Here is a 21066-nt window from a genome sequence, read left to right as displayed (position 1 = left end):
ACAACCTGCAGCTCCGATCAGCATCATAATCTAAGAGTCACATGATGGTGCAAGCTTGTGGATTTTCATCACTGAAACATTGGGTTGCCTTATGCAAAACTTCTGCTAAATCTCCTTCATAAGCTTGTCTAACGCTGTCCATCCTTGGATCATAGTTTGGAATACTCCCAAAATAATCATAGCTAATTACCGTTTGACAATGCTCTTTTTTTTTGTTTCCATTGCCAAAGCAAAGACACATGCATGATTTCTTTTTGCGGATATGGAGATTTTGCTTTGTGGAATTTGAGTTTGCATGAGTCCTTTTATTTTCATACTGCATTAGCCAAATTCAAATTTCAACAAACAACAATAAGATTCAATAATACATACTATATAACTTGATATAAGTGTTAGAAAGTCAAATAGTTGGCTGTAAAGAAAAAATAGTTATAATAATGTTATTTCAAAGGAGAAAAAGCCACTAGAATTTTTATTGGTTCTAACAAATTGACAAATATGAAAAACTTAACTACACAAACTAAGTTAGTTGTTAATCAAAAAATTGATAATAATTCTAACTAAAATCAATGATCTGAGTCTCATACATCTTTTTATTGTTTTGATATCCTCATCTAACATTATAGAACATTGAATCATTGTTTTGATACAAATTATTCATAACTTACCATTTGATAATGATGGTGAGAGTTTGAGTAGTGCTTGTTAGAGTTTGAAGAGTCATTTTTTTCTTCATTGCCAAAGCAATGAAATATACTACAGAAGGTTTTCTTTTTGCAGCTCTGGAAATTTTGGTTTGGATCCATTCCTTCTTCTATTGGGTTCCTTTGAATTAGATTCTGCATTATCCAAATTTAAATGTTGACAAACAATAATAATATTAAATAAGACAGTATATAACTCAATGTGAATGTTATGAAGTCAAATAATTGGCTGTAAAGAAAAAATAGTTGTAATAATATTATTTCAGAAGAGAAAAATGCCTCTAGAATTGTGTATTGGTTTTAACAAATCTACTAAAATAAAAAATTGAATTAAACCCATTATTTTGATTTATTAATTTAATAATCTTATCTTAATTCTAACCACAATGATTCGAGTATCATACACCACTTCAATAATAAACTACTCTAGCTAATTCCTATATATTGGTACAATTATTTATTACAATAAAAAATAACAAGAGAAAGCAAACGTTTGTTCTCTTAAACATCTCAATAATGCAAGCATGCAAGAAGGGAGACAAAGGTTAAGAACAACCTTGGAAAGTGAAAAGGTATACAAATATTAATATTACCTTAGAAATAAATAGAATGGTTTTCCCTCCTAGCGTTTATTTTTCTAATTCTTTTTGTTTCTGATAGTGTCTTCTTACTACTGTGCTTAGTGCAATTTATAGTAAAACTTAATGGGTTTTCATTGAAGATTTCTTTTCTTAAGATTGTTGAGGAATCGTGATGAATTTTATATCAAGTTACTACATTTAAATGATATATATCTCATGTATTTTTATCCGAAATTATCGTCTTTGATAAGTAACACATTTAAGATTACTTAAATATGATGACAAAATTTATTTGATATATTTTATGTTAAATTACTTTAATTAAAATTATTAAAAAAATTATTTGATTTTTTCTCCTTCTCGCTGATGGAGCATTAATATAAGATAATAATTCATAATCTATAGCTGATATATATTTTTATGTCAAATTGTCACCAATAAAGGTAAAAAATCTGATAAGAAAGTAGTTTATTATACAAACATTTATTTATATTTATTATTTATATAATTTATGTTAAATTTTCATAATTAAACTATAAATCTTTCATTTGTTTCTATCATATCATCATTAAGTCAGCACTGGATTATACGATAATTAATTTATAATTTAAAAACCATATAATTTCATATCAAATTACTATAAATAACATTTATATATGATAGAAAGTAATTAGAATATGAATATGAATATATTTCATATGTTTACACGTCAAGTTTCAAATCTTAATTCTGTCCCATATTATTGCATTAAAATTAAAGTTTTGTTATATGAATTTTATTTAATTGTCTTTTTTACAATATTACCTGATCAAGGATTATCATATAAAAAATTGTCAATTTTTGTAATAATTAAAATATACAATTATATCTACGATATATTTTAATTGGCTAATAATATAAAAATCTTTACGTGGATAGTTCACCAGTTTAAACTTTATATGAAATTAATTTAAATATACTGTGATTTAATCATAAATTGTAATACAGCAAGAATAATTAATTTATGCAATTATTAATATATATTTTTACAAGCACCTCATTATTTTATACGTGTTCAATAAAAAAAAACATTTTCTAACACTTTCTAAAAAAAGGTACCTCATTATTTTATATAAATTTTAAATATTTTGTTAATATTTATTTTATATGTATAAAAATTAAAATTTTTAAATGTATAATTTATTTTTAAGAGTACTATCTTAAAATAAATATTATTCAGTTAAAATGTTCAATAATTACTAATAGTAATACTAAAGTCTATTAAACATCCTTTTAATCAAAATGAATTCATGTAAAGGGAGTTCTTATTTAAAAAATAATAATTTACAAAGTCTCAAAATTTTATAATCTCAAATTTATAATTTTTATTATGCAAAATAAACCTATTTGATTTTTCTTAATTTAAATTTTGCGAATGTAAAAAAATCTTGCTATATAAGTTAGTTCTATTATATAATAGATTTTTCTAATTTAAATAAAATTATTTCTTGTAAATGATACAATTTTGTATGACTAAATTTACACAATGTAATTGTATATTCATTCATGCTAACCTTTTTTTTAAAACTAATTATATATCATTAAGATAGAAATAAGATAGATCATTTAACAGAAGCTTAGGGCCTAATATTTTTAAAGTTTAGCCTGATTTAATCTATTTAATTAATAAAATAGGTTAAACTTGAACTTAAAAAAAGTCTATTTAAAATTTATAATAATATATTAAATAATTTTATATAAAAATTATAATATAATAATATATTAAATCAATTAAATTTTAAAATAATAAAATAAAAATTCTAATACTTTTTGTAATAGTTAAAGAAAGTTTCTACTGCATACTCTTTGATAGTTTATTTAGATATAATTCTTATAAATTTAAAAAAAAAAACATACCTATTTAAATGGTTTAACAACTTATTTATAAAGAAGTTTAATAATTTATTGAATATTTTAATACAAATTTTACTATTAAAGAGACTAATAACACAAATCAAACTTTTAAAAAGGTTAGGTTAGGCTTAATAAAAAGCCTATAACAAATAATAAATTAAATTTTAATTTTAAAATTATTAAATAGATCAAATTTATTTATACAAAATTTAGCCTAATTAATATAACCTATTTTCATCCTTACATATAATTAAGCATTAAGTCGTGTGTATATATGGAAAATCAATGAATGTGACACACGTGTATATAAACTTTAGAAAATGTCAATTTTTCTTTAAATAAAAAAATATTTCCAAATTGTGTTTCTTCTGTTTGCATACGAAGACATTACTAATAGATGTAGTGCGAATTGGCTAACTATGCGGCGCTAATTAGGGTATGTGACACACGTGAGAGATGTTTTAATGCAGCAACATCGAACATGTGTCGTTTGTTCCTTTTGATGATGTCGTGAACCATATATTTTCCGACTTTAAAAAATATTTTTTTATTAATTTTATTTTTATCAAAATAACAATCATTTTATATTGTTAATATAGAATTATTTTTTAAATTTTATTCTTCAAATTATTATTATTTTGATTTTTATCATCAATATTTTAAATAAAATACTCCTTTTTTAAGCATCTCCAATTCCAAGAAAAGAACTGTTCCTAATCTTTACCATACGCATCCCTCTCTAAGATGGTGTCGACCATTCCTACCGAACAAACTTTATATATAAGCTCTTAATATTAAAAATTTATAAATAATTATTTCACTAAATATTTAACAAATTAAATGTATTCTAATCAAGGCAGTCTAAGGCAACTAAACCTTATACTTGAAGTTTTCAATGTTTATAGGTTAAAAATTTCTAAAATAATCTTAATTATTTATAGTTGTTACTTAAAAAATATTATTCAATAACATATAAATAAAATTAAGGTAAATATATTTTATTTTTAAAAAATCAGTTCATCATCTTACTTTGACATATTTTCTTTTTTAATTAGTAACTACTTTATTTATTTTATTATTTAATATTGTAAATATTGAAATAAATTAAATCCATCAGCATATAAATTTTCATGAATGCTAATAACCTATTACGCACATAATACTTATGAAACAATGTAAACAACCCATGATATTTCAAGCATGAATAAATTTTTTAAACTTAAAATTAAAAAAATATTATATAACATAAATAGTGTATTAATAAATATTAAATATATTAAATTTAATATCACTTAAAAGTACCAAATAAATTTGAATATAATAATTTAGTAAGATATTTTGTATCTTAAAATTGTTTAAAAATTAAATTTTAAAAAAAATATATAATTTTAGGATGTTATTTTAATTATTTATAGATAATAATTTGAGTCAATAATTTATTCTTGTAATTTAATGATTGTTAAATTAATTTTTCAATCAAAACAATATTCATTTTACGATATTTTTTAAAAATTGAAGCTTCCTACAATTTGAATTTAGTAAAAATATTCGAATTAATATTATGTAATAATTTTTCATAATTAAAGAAAATCTCTAAAGATGCCTTTCAACCTACTACAAATAGAATAAGCATGTATAAATTGTTCTTTTTACTAATTAATATCACAAAAAGTTATAAAAAGTTTCTAATGGGTAATCTTAACAAAGTATATATATCTACATGCTGCTAGAATATGGTATAAGTTATTTGGAAGGAGCAAATCACAACCTTTTCTATCTAATTTAAAAAATATGTATATAAAATATCGATCTTTTTAATTTTCAAATATGTCATTTTGCTTACTCTTATAAATTAATTTAGTTTCCTTTTATATGTAAAATAGGTGTTAAATAATAATATTGGAGATATCTTTTAAAAATATTATCATGAGGGCATGAAAAAAAAGTCAATATATTGTCAATATACATAATAAATAATTACAAATTTAATTTCAAAGATCATGGTTGAAGAAGAAGTATAACAAATAGTGATATATGTTAGGGATGACAATGGGTAAAGTACCCGATGGGTACCCGTAAAATTTACCCTCAACGGGTAGGGTATTTACCCGCTAAACGGGTACGGGTACAGGTATGGGTATGGAGAAATACTCGCAAATTTCCATGGGGATGGGGGCGGGTATGGGTACCTAAGTACCCACCCGCCCCATACCCACATATATTATTATTATTATTATTATTATTATTATTATTATTATTATTATTATGCTACTTATGTGAGGAAGGCCTTAAGTCAAAAGCCCATAATGAGAGAGAATTAGGGTTAATACTTTATATATTTGGCTAGGTCTCTTTTATAATCATTGACAATTATATAATCATATGAGTTGCTCCACAATTTGCCTATCGAGAGTTGTGTTTTAGGAGTGTGACTTACATAAAGATCTAACCTATCACTTCTCATAGAATTCAGAGATCAAATACAACAAATTTTATACAAATACAAGTCTTCAACAAGTAAGCCTAAAACTCTATTATAATTATTATTGATATTTTTAATTATTTTTATTATTCTAATTTCATATATTCTAGTTTGAATAATTTTTTACTTATAATTGAGGAACTAATAATTTAAAAAAACAAGAATCTAACTTACTTTTATTTGTTAGAAAGTTTTTGTGGATGCTTTTGTAAAATTTTGGTCAAGATAAAAATTTTACTATTTATTTTATGTAATTTCATGTCTTATATTTTTTACTCAGTTTAGACTTCTTTTATAGGTCATTTATTTTATTTTATACTACTATATTTTCAAAAAAAAATTTATGCAAAATAAAAGGTTGAGAAATTTAATATAAATATTTATGTTACTCAAATAAAAGAATGCATATTTAAATATATAAAAATCTATCTAATCGAATTTATTTTATAAGATTAACATAAAAATATATTTATCAATAAAGTAAACCATAAAAATAGTTTTTTTTCATATTTTTAATAGAAAAATTTATTTACTATTTTATATCGTTTAACTAAACTAATATAATTTAATTATTATATAGTTGATATGAGATTAATTTTTTTTTTTGAAAATTATTTATATATGACACATACAAAATGTTTAGAAATTTAGTGATTAAAATTATGTTATATTATATTGACTTGGGTTAAATAAGATTTTTTATTTAAGTTCTTGCTTTTATATAGGTAATAACAAATGGAAAATGTATGTGAAGTAACTCCTTCAAAAGAATCTGAAAGTAGCTCTTCTCCAATTATTTTCATTACTCCCACACAACCTGAAAATGTTCCTAAAAGTATACTTAATGATTTTGGACCGAGTGACAATTCTGATATTAGAGGTCAATCTCAATCACAGTCTGATACACTTCCTATTTCGGTGGATGAAGATGATTGTGATGCAACTTATGATGAAAAAAAAAGAAAGATGTCGATTGTATGGAATCAATTTAAGAAAAAAATTATTAATGGGGAAGAAAAAGTTATATGCAATTATTGTAACAAGCAACTGACAGGTAGAAGATCAGATGGAACAAATTATTTGCATAAACACTTTCAAACTTGTAAGAGGAGGCCATATAAGGATATAAGACAATCAATCTTATTGAGAGAACAAAAGAAAGTAGATGAATCATCCACTTATTTAAGTAATTATCACTTTGATCTAGAACAATCTAGAAGAGATCTTGCTTCTATGATAATAATTCATGAGTATCCGCTTTCTATAGTAGACCATTTGGGGTTTAGAGCATATTCTGAAGGCCTCCAACCTTTATTCAAGGTTCCTAGTCGGAACACAATAAAATGTGACATTATTAAAATATATCAGAATGAAAAGTTGAAGACTATGGGACTCTTAAAGATGATTGGAAGTAGAATTGCTTTAACAACAGACATGTGGACAGCTAGCAATCAAAAGAAAGGGTTTATGGCTATCACAGCTCACTACATTACTGATGATTGGGATATGCAAAGTCGCATATTGAGGTATAATTTTTGTGATCATTATATGATATATTCATTTAGTAATTATTTGCATTATTTCAATATTTTTTTATATATGTATATAATTTATTTTTACATTAATAGGTTTGTATATGTGGAATGTCCACATACAGCAGAAGCTCTGTCTAAAGTGTTAGTTGACTGCATGCTAGATTGGAATATTGATAGAAAGTTATCTACCATCACTTTGGATAATTGTAGTACAAATGATTCTCTTGTTGGTTTGTTACTAAACAAACTTGATTGTTCTTCTCTTATGCTTGATGGTCAATTATTTCATGTGAGGTGTTGTGCACATATTCTCAATTTAATTGCTCAAGATGGTTTAAATATTCTTGGAGATGGCATAGAGAAGGTTAGAAGTAGTGTTGCTTTTTGGACAGCTACACCTAAAAGAGAACAAACCTTTAAGGAAGCAGCACGTCAAATCAAAGTTTCCATTACAAAGAAACTTGTACTTGATTGCAAAACAAGATGGAATTCTACTTATCACATGCTTGTTGTTGCATTGGCTTATAAAGATGTTTTTATTCATTTAAAAACAAGAGAGCATACGTATACATGTATCCCTACAACAAATGATTGGAAAATTGCTAAAGAAATTTGTAGTAGGTTGGAAGTCTTTAATCGTGTGACTGAGATGTTTTCTGGGACACAATATCCTACAACAAATATTTTATTCTCATTGGTTTGTGAAATAAAGTTATCTCTACAACAATGGCAAATTTGTTCAATTGAGGCTATTAGAAATATGGCTACAAAAATGGTAACCAAATTTGAGAAATATTGGTCTGTTATACATGGAATCATGGGAATTGCCATTTTTTTGGATCCAAGATATAAATTAAAGTTGTTAGAGTACTTCTTTCCCAAGCTCTATGGAAGTTCATCTTCTTTTCAAATTAACAATGTGAAAAAATTATGCTACTTGTTGTTTGAAGATTATCAAGCTAAAGCCATGGGAATAGTAGAAAGTTCAGCTGAAAAGTTTAATGAGATGGAGATGAATTTGGATATACTTAATGTTAATAATTTTTTAAGTGATTATGATTCATTTGTTAAAGATACAAATGATATGCAATCAAAGTCTGAGTTGGATATCTACTTGGAAGAGAAGGTATTGCCTAGAAGTGCTAGTTTTGATATCCTTGGGTGGTGGAAATCAAATGGGATCAAATATCCAATATTGCAAAAAATTGCCAAGGATATTTTGGCCATCCCAATTTCAACCGTTGCTTCAGAGTCTGCTTTTAGCACAGGAGGTAAATTGTTGAGTCCTCATCGTTCTCGATTTCATGAGGATACTTTGGAAGCACTCATGTGCGCACAAAGTTGGCTGAAACATGAAAATGAAGGTATTGAATACTCTATTAATATATTTATTTAATTAAATATTTTTGTTAATTTTAATTTGATAGCTTAATTATTGATTTTCTTATTATGTACTTGTATGTTTTAGTTTCTATTGGTATTACTGGACTAAAGCAATATGTAAACTTGAAAGATAAACGTTTACAATCATTTGGAGAGTCTGATTCTGATGAAGAGGTAAAATAGCCTAACTATACCATTTTGACTTTACAATAAATAATTAACTAATGTTATTTTTTTAGGTCTTGCAGAGTGACAATACAGGAATATAAAGTTTAGGAGTTGGTTGTTTTACAAGATCTTATAGATTATGTGTGCAATTTTGTTTTTGATTTTTAAGTACTTTAGTTTAAAAAGTTGATGTATTAAGATACATTTAACACTTATGATCTTTAAATATTTATTTTTTACTTATACTTAAACTTTGTTCGGTAATATTATATAAGTATATTTTTTTTATAACTGCTTTTTTTTTTTTTAGACATGCGCGGGTAATAGGGGTAGATATGGGTATAGGGATGGGTACTATAGTACCCTACTCATACCCTACCCATTGTCATCCCTAATATATGTGTTCAAGATCATAAGATGAAAAAGAATAATTACTATAAATTTTTAATTGTGTAAACACTAAACACTTAATTTTGTGTGATTTAATTTATTTTTAATTAATAAAAAATCAATATTCAAATATATTTTCCTATCTGTAAACACTCAACTCTTTTTTACCTACTTTGGAATGTATACTGTTATAAGCGAAATATATCTAACTCCAATAAAAATATTGTCCTATTTCTAAAATATAATTCATTAAAAACGTCAGTTATTAAAAACCATAAAATCCTGTTTACTAGTTATAACTTACATTAAAATATATCAAATAAACATCTTAAATTTGGAATATGTTGATCTATTGAACATTTGTTAATTTCACAATTTTTTTAAAAGACTTTATTACATTCTGCATTCACATGTTTGTGGTACATCTGTTTAACAAAAGGTCTTAGTTTAAACCTTACCGTGTGTAAAATTTTCGTAAGCCAATGTTATGAACCACCATCAGAAATTACCAATCTTAGAAAAGAAAAGGTATCACCTTTTAAAATTAATTAAAAGCTTAAACTATTTTAATAACTAAATTTGTTTAAAAATTAGAGAAATGATAATTGTATTTTTTTAATAATTTGTACAAAATGAGAAAGAAATAGGAAAAAATTATGATTAAAGGAATTATATGACATGCAAAACAAATTATACTATAAAATTTGTTATAAAAAATTATGTTAACAATATAACTTTGCAAATTACACTGTTACGTAATTATAAAGACACAAAATAGCAAGAAGTGTGTATTGAAAAGAATAATTCTTAATTTTAATTAGAGTTTTGTTAACCTCAATTTTAAGAACCAATAATCAACAGTTAATAATAGTAAAATTTTATTAAAAAAATATTTATTATATTTTTATAACTTCAATACAATAACTGTGTATTTTTTTTTTATATAAAATTTTTTAATTTGTAAATATTTAAACTCAGCCATTTGATTAACAAAACCCTTTTAATTAATATTGTCATATTAGTTTTTTTCCGTTAACTAATATAATTACCGGAAATTAAAGTGAGTAAAAATGCTCGTACATTGCAAGTAATGTGTAAGACAACAGTTATAAAAAATGTTACAGTAAAAAACTAACAAAAGGATTGGTGTACACGTTTAAACAGTAGCATTGATATTAAGTTATTTGCATTCTGTGACAATGAAAGTGCCAAAATCTGAACACAACACGTAATCTGGGTAGAAACAATTAATCCCACTCGGTGCCTAATCTCTTTGAATTATTGATCTTCCCCATCCTTTTCTATCAAGCCCACCTCTCTCTCCTATAAAATGTGGTGTAAGGAAGACAAGTTTGCATGCATTAGCAATTGGGTGAGTTCAATCCAATAACAACAAGCAAAGGGTTGAAAAATATACCCATTTATAAACAATTCAATGTTACCTACTAACTCTAGCAAAAGATATCTGTAGTTTACAAAAAAAAATTACATTGATCAAATATACAATGGAGAAACCTCATGCTGTGTGCATTCCATACCCAGCACAAGGCCACATAAACCCAATGCTCAAACTAGGAAAGCTTCTTCATGTTAGAGGTTTTCACATAACCTTTGTTAACACAGAGTATAACCACAAACGCCTTCTAAAATCGAGAGGTCCTAATTTACTCAATGGGGTCTCATCATTTAGCTTTGTGGCCATCCCTGATGGTCTACCAGAGCCTGATGGGGATGCAACACAGGATATAAGTTCCCTGTGCGAGTCTACGAAAAGGACTTGCTTAACTCCTTTCAGAAACCTCTTTTTCAAACTGAATAATTGCTTAGATGTCCCTCCCGTGACTTGCATAGTTTCTGACGGTGCCATGAGCTTCACTTTGGATGCTGCCAAAGAATTAGGCATTCCTGAGGTACTTTTCTGGACCACAAGCGCGTGTGGCTTCATGTGTTACATGCAATATCGCCGACTCGTTCAATTGGGCTTCACACCCCTCAAAGGTAAATTCATTCTCTTTACAATATATTAACATGGCTCTATTTTCACACCTTGCTACGTGGACCATAAGAAACACAAAAATGAATAATAATAAATTGTGAGCTTGACGTGTAGAATCAAGTTACATGACAAATGGGTATTTGGATACCTCCATCGATTGGGTACCAGGCATCAAAGAAATCCAACTAAAGGACGTGCCTAGCTTCATAAGAACCACAAACCCACAAGAATTCATGATGGATTTCATACAAGGGGAGTGCGAGAGAGCTCAAAAAGCTTCAGCAATTATTGTGAACACGTTCGATGCCTTAGAACACAACGTTTTGGACGCATTTTCATCCATTTTGTTACCACCCATCTACTCCATTGGTCCCTTGAATCTACTCTTAAATAATGCTGTCACTAATGAGGACTTGAAAACAATTGGGTCCAACCTATGGAAAGAAGAGTCACAATGTCTAGAATGGCTTAACTCAAAGGAACCAAATTCGGTGATTTATGTGAACTTTGGGAGTATCACGGTTATGACAAGTGACCAATTGGTTGAGTTAGCTTGGGGACTTGCCAATAGTAACAAGACCTTTTTGTGGGTCATTAGGCCTGATCTTGTTGCAGGGGAAAACTCAATTTTACCCTTGGAGTTTTTGAAAGAGACTAGAAATAGAGGCATGTTGTTAAGTTGGTGTCCCCAAGAAGTTTTGGGTCACCATGCTGTTGGAGGTTTCTTGACACATTGTGGTTGGAATTCAACCTTGGAGAGTGTGTGTGAAGGGGTTCCAATGTTGTGTTGGCCTTTCTTTGCGGAGCAGCAAACCAATTGTAGGTTTTGTTGCAAGGAATGGGGTGTTGGGTTGGAGATAGATGATGTTAAGAGGGAGAAAATTGAAGGACTTGTAAGGGAATTGATGGAGAGGCAAAAGGGTCAAAAGATGAAAGCTAGGGCTTTGGAGTGGAAGAAATTGGCAAAATATGCTGCTTCTAGTCCACACGGATCTTCTTTTGTTAATATGGACAACATGGTTGGCCATGTTCTTAAGGGCAAAATTGCTAAGAACTAGTTTTTAGATTAGCACCTCTCTAACCCTTTCATGGGATGTCTATGTTTTTGAAATGTGGATTCGTCTAAATTAGTAAAGAAACTGCTTTACATTTCAGTAGTTAAGCCGAAATTCAATTATTTAAATTGAAATCTACGTTAAATATGCACTAATTATTAAATAAATTAATGAAACGTATTAATATAATAAACATGTGTTATATTTGACAAGTAAGGAAATTGTATTTATATAATTAAACTGTACTCTTTCTTATCTTAAAAATAAGTAAACAAAACTTAAGGAATCATGATGTAAAATATAAGTAAATTTTAATTAATTTTACACTATTTAATAAAATTATTTTTAAAATAGATTTCATTAATTCAAATTTTATTTTTAATTTTTAAAATTTTAAGATATGACATCAATCATTACATATAACTTTCAAATGAAAAGAGCAAATTTTACTTAAAATAACTTTTTATAATTTAAATATCTTTCTACAAATTATTTTTCACCTTTAACGTTAACATTTAACATAAAAACTTAAACTATCAACTAATATTATATATTGAAAATTAAAAATTTAAATTATCTTTATTTTATTTTATTTTTTTGTAAAATAAATATCATAAAGGATGTATTAGAAAATAAAGTTTACTTTTTAGATAAAATTAAGAATATTAAATAAGATTAACTATATTAGAATGTATATTTTAAAAGGGATTGTTTTAAGTTGGTTGTATAAATTTATTAAATTTTTTAATATATTAATTAAAATCTAAAAGAGTAAATTTTATTTTTTAAATTATTTTAAAAAATATTGATTAAGACTTTTAAAAAATTATTTAAAATTTTATTTTAGTTTCACATGTTTGATTTCTGTCCCTGTATATTCTCAGGTATAATAAAAAAAATTAAAATGATGGAGTTCTAGCTCATGTATTTTGCTTACTTTTTTATTTTTTTTTTAGTTTAGGATTTAGATAATCGATATTTTCTTTTGGCAACCGAACATTGAGACTATAAATTAAGTTGAAATGATTTTTTATTAATAAATTTATTTACTCAATAATTATTTATTATTTTCATTATTGTAAAAAATAAGAGAAATTAAAATTTATAACCTAAAAAAAAAATTAAGATAAAATTTACATGATATTTAAGAGCAATAAAAACAGTTACACATTAAAAATATTAATGTTATTCTAAAAATGTTTGTCATATCAAATGACTAATTCAGTGTTTTGCATGAGAAATAGATTAATACATAGTTAATATAATTTTATACTAAATTGAGAGTATAAAAAAATTAGTAATTAATATATTTATAAATAAGTATTTGTTTTTATGATTAAAAAAATTGACAATTACTGTTTATAAATAGGAATAGAGTAATTAGTGTTAGTAGTAATGAAATTTTTTTGACATATATAGCTTGTATTGTAGGATAGAAGAAACAAATTTATAAGTTTAAAAATAGTTATTTGATATAGAAAAGGACAAATAAATAAAAATACTGCGTTCAATTTTAATATACATTGATGTAACAATTTTAGTTGGATCTTGTGATTTGGAGAAAAGCCAGCAAATATAGAAAAGGACAAAAGGGACAACGAAGCTTCTGAAATAAATACATAAAAATACTCCTTCAATTTTAATATACATTCGTGTAAATTTACTACTTAATCGTCTGCACCATGTTATTTGATTCTCTATTTAAATCATAAATATTCTTCCACTCTGTTCTTTCATAAAAAAACATAAATATCCACCGCATTTAACATTCATTTTCACATAGCTAAAATGAAAACGAATTTGACTGATTTAATTATATTTTTTATTCTTTTATTTTTAATCATTTTAATTATAACAATTAAGCTTTTTAATAAATTTTCTACTTTAAAATTTTATAATGTGTGTGAGAAGGATAGGATCAAATAAAAATAAGTGTCAAATTTAATTAAATAATATCGAATAAATTTTATTTAAAAATATTTTTATGTTAATATAAAAAAGAATATATTTGACTAACTTTTATAATAAAAAGATAAGCAAAATGCACAATAAAATAACCACAATGATAAAGATTCAAAAAATGAAGTCAACTTAATTTGTATTAAGTCACGAGCCCCTATAAAATGAAATCGAAGAAAAATGGAAAAAGGTAAAGAAGAGAAGAAATAATATATAAGGAAGGAGGTAATGGTAGTAATTAATTAAGGGATCTCGTCGCCGTGTTGCCTCCGTCGGAGGAAAACAACAATCTCCGATCTATAAACCATTCTCACTCTCAAATCTCTTTCTCTCTTTCACACGCGCGCGTTCACACATACACGCGAAGCATAGCAAAGGTGCGCTCTCTCTCTCTCTCATGCACCATTTCATCGTCTTCACCATTTGTTTTTTTTTTCATTTAAGTTTTCTGCTACTATTGCCGTAACTTGTTGTTCGAATTTAGCGTTGACGCATTCTTTATTACCTGCATCTCACTCTAATTTGATTCACCATGCACTTTATTATTCTTATTTTTTAAATGAAAAAAAATAATATTTTTTTTTTTGCCCCTACCAGTTTTGGTAATGGGAATTTGCAATGGGAAATGGAGGAAATGGAAATCAAAATATACTTTATGTTTGTTATTTTATGTTTTGATTAAACGTGCCTAAACCTTTGTTGCAGTGTTTCCCAAGTTTTTCGTTCTTACCCTGACGACTGTGTTTTCTTCATTTTCAAGTCCTTTTTAAATGTAGTGCTAAGATTCTGTTCCTAAATTTATGTGTGTGTGTGTGTGTGTTTTTTTTTTTTTTTTTTTTTTTTTTGCTTCACTAATGTGTGTGTTTGTTTCTTTTAAAGGTTTAAAAAAGTTTTTTTTTCCTCTGTATTGGCTGCTAGGGACAGTAGAAATTTTAGAAATTAGAGGTAGGTATTGAAATGTTAGATTAGGATTTATGTTGAAAAATGGTTGATTAGGTGCAATTGCTAACACATAATGTAATTATGTTGCAATTGCCTGTTGGCATAATTCAGTTGATGTGTAGATTTCAAAATCTGAGGTTGAAGAATTATAGTACGATCTGAGAAACTATTATTTTATTTTTCATAAAATTGGAGTGTGATTTGTTCCTTAACTTGTTTTAGTTTGGTTATCGGATGCGCTGAATGAAACTTCTTTAGTTCTTGTGCTTAAGAAGTGAGAAATTTGTATTCTGACTGAGAGCTATTTGTTTATTCAGAGTAGAGTTTGTTCTGTCAAGAATTGAGGAAGGCTCAGGCCCATGATATTTTGAAATCTCTCTGAAATAGGAAGACCATGGGACGAGCTTCACCATTACTTATAATTTTTTTAGTTCTTGGTTCTTCCTTCGCCACTTATAATCTGGTAACAATGATAATCCACTATGGATCTTCAGAAAGTGTGGCTGTTGATGATGGTGCATTATTTTTCGACCCCATTACTGAGATGCCTGCACATGTAAAGAATCGTAAGACATCTAAAGCACCCTTTCATGTTGCCTTAACGGCAACTGATGCTCCATATAACAAATGGCAATGCCGTATCATGTATTACTGGTATAAAAAACAAAGGAGTTTACCTGGGTCAGAGATGGGAGGATTCACTAGGATTCTACATTCTGGAAATCCTGACAACTTGATGGATGAAATTCCTACTGTTGTGGTTGATCCCCTTCCAGCAGGTCTAGACCGGGTGAGCTTACTGTGACTTTACATTATATTTTTCATATGCTATTCACTGTTGCCTTTTTTTATTCGGTGAACTGGCTTAATATCTTTGTTGCTGTTAAAATTGATATAGTGAGATGCCATGACCGCTAAACTGTTATACATTCTTGTATATGCAAATCTGTAAATTTGATAGAAAGGTGGGGGTTTTTTTACTATAGTAATTTGGTGAAAGAAGTGGAATCTTAGAAAATGATTTGGTGTTAAGGAAATAATTCAAGGGATGATATCAAAAGGAGTTTCGGTGATGAATTGTTGATAAAAACTATTATGCAATTTCAGTTAGGAAATAGTTGCATGCCTAAATTTCTGAAGGTAATACCTTCTACTGAAGAAATGTAAAATTTAGGGGCCTTTTTCTTTTTTCTTTTCAACATGAATGTATTAGAAGTTCAGCACTGCAGCATTCATTCTTCAAATGTTTGTTTCTTTGCAGTTCCAACTTTTTGTAAAATATATCAGTTTTAGAATTTAATGCAAATAAATGTCAACTCCTTGACTTGTACTTGGGGTTGTTTTAGCTTCTCTATCCACATTTTGTATTCCTCTACTCTAATTTTTTGCTATTGATGTTTTGAACTATTGATAGATAGTCAACAATTGAATGTTACACTCAGTCAATACAGTTTATATGTTTTCTGACACATCTGTTTGCAGGGATACATTGTTCTGAATAGACCATGGGCCTTTGTTCAGTGGCTGGAAAAGGCTAAAATAGAGGAAGAGTTAAATCTCTTACACTCTGTGAATTGTGATCTATCTTTTATTTCACAATAATAAAATATGACCTTGTTTCTCATCTTTTGATGCAGATATGTGTTAATGGCAGAGCCTGATCACATATTTTTACGTCCTCTGCCCAATCTGGCCTATGGAGGACATCCAGCTGCATTTCCATTTTTTTACATTAGACCTGATCAGAATGAAAAAATTGTAAGGAAGTTTTATCCAGAGGAGTATGGACCAGTTACAAAAGTTGATCCAATTGGCAATTCTCCTGTAATTATCAGAAAGGTAGAATCTTTTCCAAAATCAGCTGCTCAAATCAATTCAATTGGATCCGTAATTGTTCTGGATAGTTGAATAACTTCCCATGTCCCTATCCTTGTCCAGGTTACTGTAACCAATTGTATTGATTACTGGTGCTCTAGGTTGTAGATTTCATAAACATCATGTTGAAAGCTTTTAAGAGCAATCCATTTCATATGGATTTCACTGTTTTTTTTCAGGATTTGATCACAAAAATTGCTCCCACGTGGATGAATATTTCTTTGAAGATGAAAGAAGACCCAGAGACTGATAAATCTTTTGGCTGGGTGCTAGAAATGTATGTCTAACCAAATAACTGATAAATGTTGCAGATATTTTTTTTCTAGGATAGGTGCTGAAACTTATATTTTGATGCTTTATGTTAATGGTTTTTTCTTGTGGAACCAAGGTATGCTTATGCTGTTGCATCTGCCCTGCATGGTGTGAGGCATATTCTGCGGAAAGACTTCATGCTACAGGTTTGGCATAACATCATGTAGCTCATGATGTTGTTTTTAGTTTATGTTATTATGAGATCAAGTGGCTACCAAATATGACAAGCATACCTAACTCAAAATTTACTTTTCTTGTCTGTGACTTTTCAGCCCCCATGGGACCTTGAAACTAACAATAAGTATATACTTCATTATACTTATGGTTGTGACTACAATCTAAAGGTAAAGTATTTCTTTGCCTTGAATTGCATAGCATAGTCTATGAATTTTCCTTATAAATTTGCATTCTTGGTGAACGCATCTCTTAACTCCTGAAACCTGTTTTGTTTTCTTCTTATTATGCCATGGAACTCTGCTTTAGTAGATATATACTTTTTTAAAATACTTTTATTATGCAATGGAACTCTGCTTTAGTAGATATAAAAAGTAATTTTTTTTAGATTTTTAAAAAATTAGAAGTTACTTTTTGTTTAGTTACAATTACTAACAGTACTTTTTATTTTAGTGAGTAGTTATAATTTCAACTTTTTCATTTAAGCTACTAAAAAATAGCTTCTCTGAGAAAGCTAAAATAAAAAATTTTCATCGTGCTTAGGGAGAATTGACTTATGGCAAAATTGGTGAGTGGAGATTTGACAAAAGGTCACATCTAGGAGGACCTCCACCTAAAAACTTGCCCTTGCCCCCACCAGGGGTTCCTGAAAGTGTGGTATGTCTAGAACTTGCCAATTGATTTGAGTATCTTATTTGAATAATATCTAGCAAGAACTGCTTTCTTTGATACATGGAACTTCGCTCAGAACTTAATGTAAGATTCTATAACAAATTCTCTTTGCAATTTCATGCTAATTTTCATTTTTCCTGCATGGAAGGTGAGAAGAAAATGGCTCTTTTTCCCCCTTAGCATAAATATAAATATCTGAATGAGAGTCAGTAACAACAGCATCCATTTCTGGGAAGTTTGAACACTAATCCAATCATTGGACCGTTGTTTTATTTTTCATTCCCTAGACCAAGGGTTAATTCTTTGATTGCATATTTGCAATAGAATTGAGAAGCACCTTATATTGTCTGGTAGGGGTCCATAGGTTGAGGTTGTGCATAAAGATTGATTTGTGGGGAATGATTTGATAAGTGAGGGAACTATTTGCAAATAGTGACTTGATAATTATGAAACTTTGGTAAGTGGTTACATTTATAGGCCACTAGCATTGGTTCTGTCCAATTCTCCATCTTCTAGCACTGTTTGACATCTGGATACAATAATGGTCATTTGTTATCAAATGTATTGGCTTGATAGATATTTTGAAATGATCATTTTTTCACTTGAAGCTAGAACTTTTAAGATGCCAGTGCATTTTCTTGTTTTCCTCATCTACCTTTATACATAATTTTCTGACCTTTTTTTTACATGGATCTTCTTTCCTCTTCACTCACCCTCCCTAGAAGGAAAAGAAAGAACAATTTCTACCTTGGGTATACTTTGCTTTGTAATAATGGAAAGTAGCACCACTAGCTGGGGTGTTATTGCATAAGATGAACATTTATGATTCAATTAAATCTTTGAAAATACTGGTCTTGGGATCAACTTTAGGTTTATCTTAAGTAAAATTAAGCCTGGCATAGTCCATTAGGTAACCATGTCTCTCTTATGTAGAGGGAATCCTTGGTATAAAAGTGCATTCCGTACATGTTAGTGAGCATTGTCGAACAAGATTGTCCCTAAAGGGTATGCCCTGCCTCAGCCTCTCAAAGATATTTTTAGTTCATCTCCTTCAGGGTAGTGTTGCTTTTATGGTCATATTAATAGCAATATTAGATTAAGGATTAACCTTTCAAAAATGCGGTTGGTTCTGGAAACATTGTCTGCTTTTTTTAAGAGTTAGCTAGTTTAACGAGACTTTTGCTTGAAGGATGCTACGCTTTTTTAGAGATGTTTAATGTCTATCCACTGAGTGACTTCTTCCAGCTTTGAGTTGAAACAATGAAAAACCTCATGTATTTGTTCTTGCATTGAAACTTTTGTTGCTTTCTTGGTTGTGGTTATTTACCTTGTTTTATCAAAACTAATCCTCAAATTTATGTGCGGTCTGTCCCTCCTTAGTGTTGCATACTTGCACTGCTTCATCTTTTCTCCTTTCATTTTATTTTTCGTTTCAAAGCTTTATAGCTTATTATAATTCGGGTATTCCAGCACAAAGCAATTGACATCCCAACCTGCAGCATTTTAGTTTAAAATTGTATTTATATCTAATTCAGCTTCGATCATTTACGTGACATGAGCTGTTGATTTAGTTCACTCAGGTTACTCATATATTTTTATGATATCTAGTTGCAAAAGCATGATACAAATTATGATTAATGTGTTGGTTGCTTAAAATAATGTCTGCAGGTGACCCTTGTAAAGATGGTGAACGAGGCTACTGCTAACATCCCCAATTGGGACACGTCGTAAATATTATTTTCGCTTCATCATGATATTCAAAGTGCATGTTTTGAAAGAGAAAAAAAAGAAAGTAGAGACATTGTGACATAATTTTGTCTTGAGTTTAGTCATAGAATCATAGATTAATGTACACTATACATATGCAAGTTAAATGGAGGATAATCCTGAATTTTCCCTTGTTGGTGTCTTGGTGATATTCTTGAATGATATTTGTGCTCGTGCCACAATGTCAGATAATCTGTTCAATAAGTGATGGCTTTGAGATTGCTTACGTATATAATGACATTCCTTGTGTGTCTTGCATAGCCCCAAACATTAAAATTGTTTCCCTTCATTCCTACAGCATATGTGCATTTACTGTTATTTTTTCCTAGAGAACTTTGAATTTTACATAGCTCCGTAGTTTAAGTGAAAATTGAAGCTTAAAAGGCGATTCATGTTTCCTTTAGATTTACGCGTCATCATTCTTAAAGTGAAAAAATAATACATGCAACTCATAAGATACAGGTATGTTATGGATAAAGAAATTTGACTAGTTTTAAAACATTAGAAGGCAAGATATTGTTAAAATACGATATATAAAATTAGCATTAATTAAAATACTAAGTCAAACATGGAATTAATGTTTAAAAAATAAGCATGATTTGATATTACGAAATTTTAATTTAAAATATCAAACAAGGAACAATGGCTCTATAATTCTTCCTCTCAATATACTTCTAAGTTCAGAAATTGAGGCTGATTATTTCAGCGGTTTAGTTCCGGGTAATTTCCGTTTCACAGATCCTGATACTGTTATAAACTCAGTTTGATGGGTGCCATTTCTTTTTTACTTGGCAAAAGTTGAGTTTTGAAATTCCTAACTTGTTTGTAATTTTTGTACTATTAATCTGAACCGTAGATTATGTATGATAAATTCACAATCGAATTCATCGAATTGAGGACTTGCATCCAATTCTCATGTAGCACCTAATGGGATTTAGATACAACTCTTTCAAGATTCATTATTTCAAATCCTTCTTTAATATTTAAGTTTAAATTTGTTGACTTATATATAAGTTTAAATTCAATAACCTATTTAGACGTAAGTTTGTAGTTTATTTTAGTTCGTAGAAATCTGTATTTTTAATTTGATCTTTATATAAAACAATTTATAAAAATATCTTTAAACAAATTTTTTAAGAGTCTCTTATTTTAACTTTTGGTATAGCATTATCTTAGAT

The 21066-nt window shown here is 28.1% G+C and overlaps 2 protein-coding genes across 5 annotated transcripts; both read left to right on the top strand.

Moving 5' to 3' along the window:
• Window positions 1-5243: 5243 nt before the first annotated feature.
• Window positions 5244-12190, top strand: LOC113865716 (7-deoxyloganetin glucosyltransferase-like). 2 transcript variants are annotated; one of them, XM_027500440.1, is made up of 3 exons: window positions 5244-5273; window positions 10648-11134; window positions 11247-12190. In XM_027500440.1, the coding sequence occupies exons 1-3, from the start codon at window positions 5244-5246 to the stop codon at window positions 12188-12190; spliced, it is 1461 nt and encodes a 486-aa protein (XP_027356241.1). The 2 variants fall into 2 exon arrangements, with proteins under 2 accessions (XP_027356241.1, XP_027356242.1); XM_027500441.1 differs by lacking the exon at window positions 5244-5273 and having other exon boundaries at window positions 10636-11134.
• A 2128-nt stretch (window positions 12191-14318) lies between these two features.
• On the top strand, window positions 14319-20096 carry LOC113864931 (hydroxyproline O-arabinosyltransferase 3-like). 3 transcript variants are annotated; one of them, XM_027499177.1, is made up of 9 exons: window positions 14319-14523; window positions 15406-15878; window positions 16571-16638; window positions 16726-16927; window positions 17143-17240; window positions 17352-17421; window positions 17548-17619; window positions 17993-18106; window positions 19790-20094. In XM_027499177.1, the coding sequence occupies exons 2-9, from the start codon at window positions 15483-15485 to the stop codon at window positions 19850-19852; spliced, it is 1083 nt and encodes a 360-aa protein (XP_027354978.1). In that variant the 5' UTR covers window positions 14319-14523; window positions 15406-15482; the 3' UTR covers window positions 19853-20094. The 3 variants fall into 3 exon arrangements, with proteins under 3 accessions (XP_027354978.1, XP_027354980.1, XP_027354979.1); XM_027499179.1 differs by lacking the exon at window positions 14319-14523 and having other exon boundaries at window positions 15471-15587; window positions 15651-15878; window positions 19790-20096; XM_027499178.1 differs by lacking the exon at window positions 14319-14523 and having other exon boundaries at window positions 15471-15878; window positions 19790-20095.
• Window positions 20097-21066: the final 970 nt, after the last annotated feature.

This window comes from Abrus precatorius, unplaced genomic scaffold (assembly GCF_003935025.1).
Source record: "Abrus precatorius isolate BTA unplaced genomic scaffold, Abrus_2018 Scaffold4, whole genome shotgun sequence".
NCBI classification, from domain to species: Eukaryota; Viridiplantae; Streptophyta; class Magnoliopsida; order Fabales; family Fabaceae; genus Abrus; species Abrus precatorius.
This window is presented reverse-complemented; position numbering and strand designations above follow the sequence as displayed.

Bases quoted from the DNA above. Each gene is read 5' to 3' on its own strand.
- LOC113865716 (XM_027500440.1), top strand. From the start codon at position 5,244: ATGGGTACCCGTAAAATTTACCCTCAACGG. The intron at 5,274-10,647 runs GTAGGGTATTTA...TATACAATGGAG, and splicing joins GTAAAATTTACCCTCAACGG to AAACCTCATGCTGTGTGCAT. The intron at 11,135-11,246 runs GTAAATTCATTC...CTTGACGTGTAG, and splicing joins GGGCTTCACACCCCTCAAAG to AATCAAGTTACATGACAAAT.
- LOC113864931 (XM_027499178.1), top strand. From the start codon at position 15,483: ATGGGACGAGCTTCACCATTACTTATAATTTTTTTAGTTCTTGGTTCT. The intron at 16,928-17,142 runs GTAGAATCTTTT...GTTTTTTTTCAG, and splicing joins CTCCTGTAATTATCAGAAAG to GATTTGATCACAAAAATTGC. The intron at 17,620-17,992 runs GTAAAGTATTTC...CATCGTGCTTAG, and splicing joins GTTGTGACTACAATCTAAAG to GGAGAATTGACTTATGGCAA.